The sequence below is a fragment of the Gekko japonicus genome, unplaced genomic scaffold (assembly GCF_001447785.1).
Source record: "Gekko japonicus isolate JY-2015 unplaced genomic scaffold, Gekko_japonicus_V1.1 scaffold3141, whole genome shotgun sequence".
Lineage (NCBI taxonomy): Eukaryota > Metazoa > Chordata > Lepidosauria > Squamata > Gekkonidae > Gekko > Gekko japonicus.
Genome location: NW_015171597.1, coordinates 1 through 6545, shown reverse-complemented (window position 1 = coordinate 6545; position 6545 = coordinate 1). Strand labels below are relative to the sequence as shown.

Here is a 6545-nt window from a genome sequence, read left to right as displayed (position 1 = left end):
GGTTAAGACGCTGAACTGCAGGCTGTGGAAGTAGTTCAGCAGTTCGAGGCCCGAGTTGCCGCATGATGGAGTGAGCGCCCGTCTCTAGTTCCAGCTCCTGCCAAACTAGCAGTTCGAAAGCAAGAAATTGCAAGTAGATAAATAGGTACCACATGTGCTGTGTATTTTGTTGATTCCTAAAAAAAATATACATTTGTTTTTGTGATCTACTTCCTGCATCTGATCAATTCATCTGAGCTTGAAAGCTCATCAGAGCTTGAAAGCTAAGCAGAGTTAGCCAAGGTCAGTACTTGGATGGGAGACCACCAAGGAAGACTGGGATTGCTATGCAGAGGAAGGCAATGGCAAACTACCTCTTTTGATTGCCTAGTTTACCTTGAAGAGTGTTTTTGTTACTGAACATTGTAAAGGATATTTTCAGAGACACAATCTCTTCTACTGCATCATGTCTTTGAGTCTTAATTAATATTGTGAGGTTTAAGATTAGGATAAAGTTAATACCCATGATCTTTTAAAATGGGACTTCTAGTGACTGGACCTAGTATCTTCCGCATGTCACTGAGCCACAGCCACTAATTTTATTTTATATTTTAAAGGAAAGACGTAAAACAAAATACAGTGCAACGTCCTCCTTGAACACTTCATTCAAACAAATTATGGCTGCTGTTGAGTTTTAGTAATTATTATCATTATCTAGACTTCCAAATATGAAGTGCCCAAAATGTATTAGTATAGGACAAATTCACTATGCATGAATCATGATGATTTCATGATAGCCTATCCAACACATATACATTTCTAAACATACTGCTGCATTTTTGTGAAATGAAGTCCCAGCACATCAATGCTTGTTGCTTTCTTTGGACATCAGTAGACGTCTCTGCTCTACAAAGGGGACCTTTCAATCTTTCTCATCGACAGAGAGGTTTAAAGTTTTTTGCCTACAAACAATATTTTAATTACCAGTTTGGGATTTAATAATGAATGTTATACTGGGCAGACCAATCTCTTTCCCCCAACTTGGCTTGCTTTTATAAAAAATTCAAAAGGAGTGAGGCCCCCTGGAATGTGTGGTTTAAGGAGTAGAATTCTGTATGAAATCAAATATTTTGGAGGGTTTTTTGTACTGCTTTTGTGCTTTGGTAGCAGCCTGATCAGCCCAACCTCATCTGAGCTTGAAAGCTAAGCAGAGTTAGCCAAGGTCAGTACTTGGATGGGAGACCACCAAGGAAGACTGGGATTGCTATGCAAAGGAAGGCAATGGCAAACTACCTCTGCTCATCTCTTGTCATAAATGCCCCAAGTATGGGATTGCCATAAGTCAGTTGCAACAAGACTGCATATTATTCATTACTCTATGTTTTGATTGCCTAGTGTTTTTGTTAATACACTGAACATTGTAAAGGATATTTTCAGAGACACAATCTCTTCTACTGTATCATGTCTTTGAGTCTTAATTAATATTGTGAAATTTAAGATTAGGATAAAGTTAATACCCATGATCTTTTAAAATGGGACTTCTAGTGACTGGACCTAGTATCTTCCGCATGTCACTGAGCCACAGCCACTAATTTTATTTTATATTTTAAAGGAAAGACGTAAGACAAAATACAGTGCAACGTCCTCCTTGAACACTGAGATATTACAGTGAAACGTGATATGTACATTTATTACACGATTCTGTGTTTCAGAGGGGAACTGCGTTGGTCTGCAGTAGAACAGCTACATTTGACTCCTGTAGCACTTGAGAGACCAACAAGATTTTGGGGGTATAAGCGTTCAAGAATAAAAGGTCCAAGAGAGCTACTGGACCCGTGTTTGACATTCTGATACGTATGTGATCCTGTACCCAATTTCAAAAGAGAAAGGAAACATGAAAACCAAACTGTTTAGCAGATTTTAATTAGTATGTTTCCTTTAAAATCTATGGTGAAAAAAGGTTACATGAAATAAGAATTCAGCTCAACCAACTTCATTCAAACAAATTATGGCTGCTGTTGAGTTTTAGTAATTATTATCATTATCTAGACTTCCAAAAGCGATATAAACATAGTCAACTTTCTTCCTTAGTAGTCTCTATTCTGGAAGCATTATTTGACAGATTTTCCGATTTCCTTAGATTGTTCTTCTAGGAGCCATGCAAGATTAAACGCTGTAGTATTAGGATCAAGTAGTTTCACAAGTGGTATGTTAACTCTTCGTTCCTGGAAAATGCGATTCTGCAGAGTCATGGCTAACATAGAATCTATGCCATTGGACAAAAGTGATGAATTCATTGCAACATCACTTGGATCTGCACCACTGAGTTGACTCATCAAGGCCATGATATAATCTTCATTTTTTACTGGAGTCAAGTCCTGGGATACAGTTTGCTCTGAAAGCTCAAACCTACCACCACTGAGTTCCATGAGGACTGAATGCATACGATTTCTGAATGCAGGATTTTGAGAAATGAAATAATTGGTCAAATTTTTGAAGTTGAACTTTATGATAGCTTGTTGGGGATTGTTCAGAATTAAACTGCGTTTTAAATACTCATAAAAATCATTCACTTGCAGAATCGCTATACCTTTTGATTCCAAGAAATTTTGAATTTCATTTTGATTTTGCGGTAATCCAAGATTCAAGGCACCCCAGTTAATGGACTGTCCTGCAAGTCCACGGTTTCTCCTGTAATGGCAGAAAAGGTCCAGGAAGGAATTGGCTGCAGCATAGTTTGCCTGCATTGCATTTCCAAGGAATGAAGCAACTGATGAATAACATACAAAATAGTCAAGATCCTGCCCTTGAGTAGCATGGTGAAGATTCATGGCTCCTGCAACCTTAGGACTGAAAACTTCCTCAAAGTCAGATATGGTCAAGGCTTCAATGGATCCATCATGCAAAACCACAGCACTGTGAAACACCCCTTTGATTGGGCACTTGGGAAAGATTTTGCTGACTACACTGATAGCTTTCTCAACGTCAGATCTAAAGATGACATTGCATTGCAGAGCGATTATTTTACTTCTTTTATTCCGATGCTGCAAATCCTTTATTTCTTTCTGCTTCTCAACACCTGGCTTTCTCCGTGAAAGAAACACTATGCCACCTCCTCCATTTTCAGCAATGAATCTAACTGTTTCAAAGCCAAGCCCGGTGAGTCCTCCTGTAACTATGTACACAGCCTTCTCCTTAAACATTTTCCGCTTTCCTCTATACAGTGGAATATCTGAAAAAAGTTACTGTGCACATTACCTTTTAGCATTACAAAGGGGACAGCTTTTCTGGTAAGATGGGATGATGCTGAAGAACCCATGCTCTCACTTTTCCCTGTTTGTTGAAAAACTGAGCAAGGTAATTTCAGAGACTGTTTCGGTTCCAATGACTTCATCCAACTGGAAAAAGGCATACTTTGTTTCTTCAGAGATGCCTTCTGGAAAATGCTGGTAAGACTAAGAATATGAATTTGAAAGTTTTCGTGATCCATTCCGATGAGAGCTCTCAGACACTCTGCATGGCGGTTGTCACATATCACTACCACATCCTGGAGTTTTGAAAGGCTGCCTAAAACAGCTTTGGGCAACCTTTCTAGGGGAGGCAGGAAAATGAGGGCATTGCATTGATCAGCGCATAGCTCCAGATTGCTGTATGGTTGTGTCCTTATGTTTTTCCAGCCTGCTTCCTGAGCTGACAGATGCAGCACTTTGCACAAAACTGACTCTGGTTCAGTAGAAATAATGCCTAAAGATCCCTTCTGCTTCATGTCTGAGTGTTAAAGCAGACTTCCTCTGGGATCCTGATTCTGGAAGATGCAGTAACTGGGTAACATGAAACAATTAGGTCTCCCGCCTTAACCTCTCTCACTTTGCTGCCAGTTGCAACGACTCTCCCGCTGCAATCCAGAGCGAGGAGCCTGTGCTTATCAATGGTCTGCGAATTCCAGTATAATGTGTTTCCAAAGCTACAGCTAGAGACACTAACAGGAAAGTAGTCTTCAGAATGGAGACTTATTTTTTCAATCTGAACTTCAACACAGTGATCATCAATAGGAATGTCAGTGTTATCATCCAGCTCAGCAAATAAGTCCCTCACTTCATACGGGTCAGAAGTGAAAAGACTGAAGAGCTCAGCATTCTGACAAGCTTGAGGAGGTATATTGTCATGCACATCATTGACCAACGAACGTCTGATCTCAGAAACATATATTCTCCCATGATGGATATGGATTTCAGAATAATTATCTTTATATTCTGCTAAAACATCTGCTAAGGCTGAGATGTCCATTGTGCTTGTGGTGCTGATATCAATCACCTGAAATGTGATTTCGGAAACTTCAACCATACAGCTTCGCACCATGCCATACAAAGCAAAGCCAGGACTAATGTGGTCTACAAACTTCTCTGTAGTCCTGTATGTGATGATCTTGATGGAACAATGAATGTTCTTCGCTCTCAAAGCAATAATGATCTGCCGAAGAGCTTCACAGCATTTGGATAAATCTGCAACCACAGAGTCTGGATCACCTTCATTTAATTGTTGGATTCCCCACATAAATAAAACATCACTGTAATCCTGCAGCTCCCGTTTAATTTTTTCCTCTGCAGGCAATTCCAAGCTTCTGGCTTCCAACAAGTTCTCCCAGTCTTTGTACATCAAAAACCTAGAATCTTTATGTAAGAATTTTTGGAGCTGCTTGGAGACTCCTATTTTATCAGCAAACACTGCCACCTTGGGTTTATCTCCTGAGTTTTGGATCATATGGGAATGTGGTATTTCCTTCCATTTATTTTCAAGTAGCACATCATCTCCACTTCTGGAAGTTTCCTTCATAAGAGTAATCCTAACACATTTCACCTCAGCTAAGATGGAACCATGTTTATCTGTAAAGCATCCACAGAACTCTAAGTAGTTCTCTGTAGACTTGCTTATTTTCAGATATATCAACATTTCCTGTTCCAAAGTGTAGTGTATTCTAATGGATTTGAATACATGTATGTGAATCACCGTATAGACATTTCATGTTAAGCTTTGTTCTGGGCTAGGATCCGAATGTAACCTATCAGAACACTAGCCCAGGAAGCAATATCCAATCACCATGAAGAAGCTCCCTCAGCGGGAACGTTTATGATTGGCCTTTATAGGTTCAACTGCATTGGTTGTTAAGTGTACAGTAGGCATGGCTATATTAGCCGGGAATGTTTAAATACAGAGCAGCTGCTATGTTAAAGTGGTTCTGACTGACTGATGTTGTACCGTGTTGGAAGTGAAATCGAGTTGAAGAATAAAAGCCGCATTCTTGCTGAATCACTCTCCGACTCTTTGTTAAGTTCACGACTTAACACAAAGGTCTGACAATTACAAGGCTGTTTATGGAAGACGGAAATCCTACACCATTTTCTGAAGTTTTTGTAATAATCACCCCTGTCATTTGCAGAAAGCAGTCTAAGAGTATTGGATGGATAAAATACTTGTGCATTTCTACTGCAATTTGTTTTTTCACCGTAATGGAAGTAATAGCTTCCTTTAGTTCTTCACAATAAAAAACATCATTTATCTGCTTCATTGTTGAATCATACAAAAATCCAAAGGAAGATAACATTTCATAGATTTCATCGTTGCTGACGCAAGATCTACACCGTTGAAAAATATCTTTATAAGAAATACTCTTTTCTTCAAGTGGTATTTCCTGGTTCCATGTGACATGTCCCAATGCGTAAACTGTACCTGATGGGGACAATATTTTGAAATCTTTCGCTTCTTTTTGCAATTCCACTTTTATTTTCAAACTGTGGGAATGTTCACTTAAAACACATAGTGACGTAAACGTTACCATCATCTCACAGAAATGCAAGGGAACCTTTGGTCTTGCGTTAGTCATCACAGCTGCTAAAGCAAGTTCACAAAAAAGGCACCAGGAACTAGAGTGACACCATTGTGCTTGTGCCCATAGATGTACGGTGTCTGCACCTGAGATATGGAAGACTTGAATTCTGTACTGTCACTGCTGACACTGTGAATTAAAGGGTGGTGGTTTGAGGCTTTGTGAATCGGTTGTTGCAGCATGTTTATGTGAGAGTTCAGCTTCTTACAATCAAACTGGTATCGGGGATATGTTGCTGGCACACTTTGATATCCATCAGAGAGATGTGGCCAATCTGGATTGAACTTGCGTAGCAAGTTTTCCTGTTCCTATTGAGATGGTCTGGTGATTGCAATGACAGATCTTCCATTCTGGTTGACGGCACTGATGCTGATAACTCCCCATATTTTATTGAAATCTTCTTTTGCCTGTTGTTGAAAAAATATGAGGAATGAAGAATTGTTAAGTTTGTGAAAAGTTGGAACAGCAAACATAGAAACTACATTACTACTGAAGTAGCTCACCGTTCCAATAGTCAGATATATTCCACATTTTGTAACATAAAGTATATTTTCAGGTGTGATGGATTGCAAAGAAAAGCAGTCTTTTAAAAATGCTGCTTGTGTCAGACAATGAAGGAGTTCAAGTGTTAATCTTTCATGGAGAGAAGAACATATGTGATTGGCTGCTCTACTTGCTCTCT

At 39.3% G+C, this 6545-nt stretch overlaps 1 protein-coding gene across 1 annotated transcript; it reads right to left on the bottom strand.

The window, feature by feature from the left end:
* Nucleotides 1-2090: 2090 nt before the first annotated feature.
* LOC107117718 (polyketide synthase PksN-like) lies at nucleotides 2091-3745 on the bottom strand. Its single transcript, XM_015419878.1, is given in 2 exon segments — nucleotides 2091-3218; nucleotides 3221-3745. Coding segments are annotated over 2 exon segments (1653 nt in total).
* Nucleotides 3746-6545: the final 2800 nt, after the last annotated feature.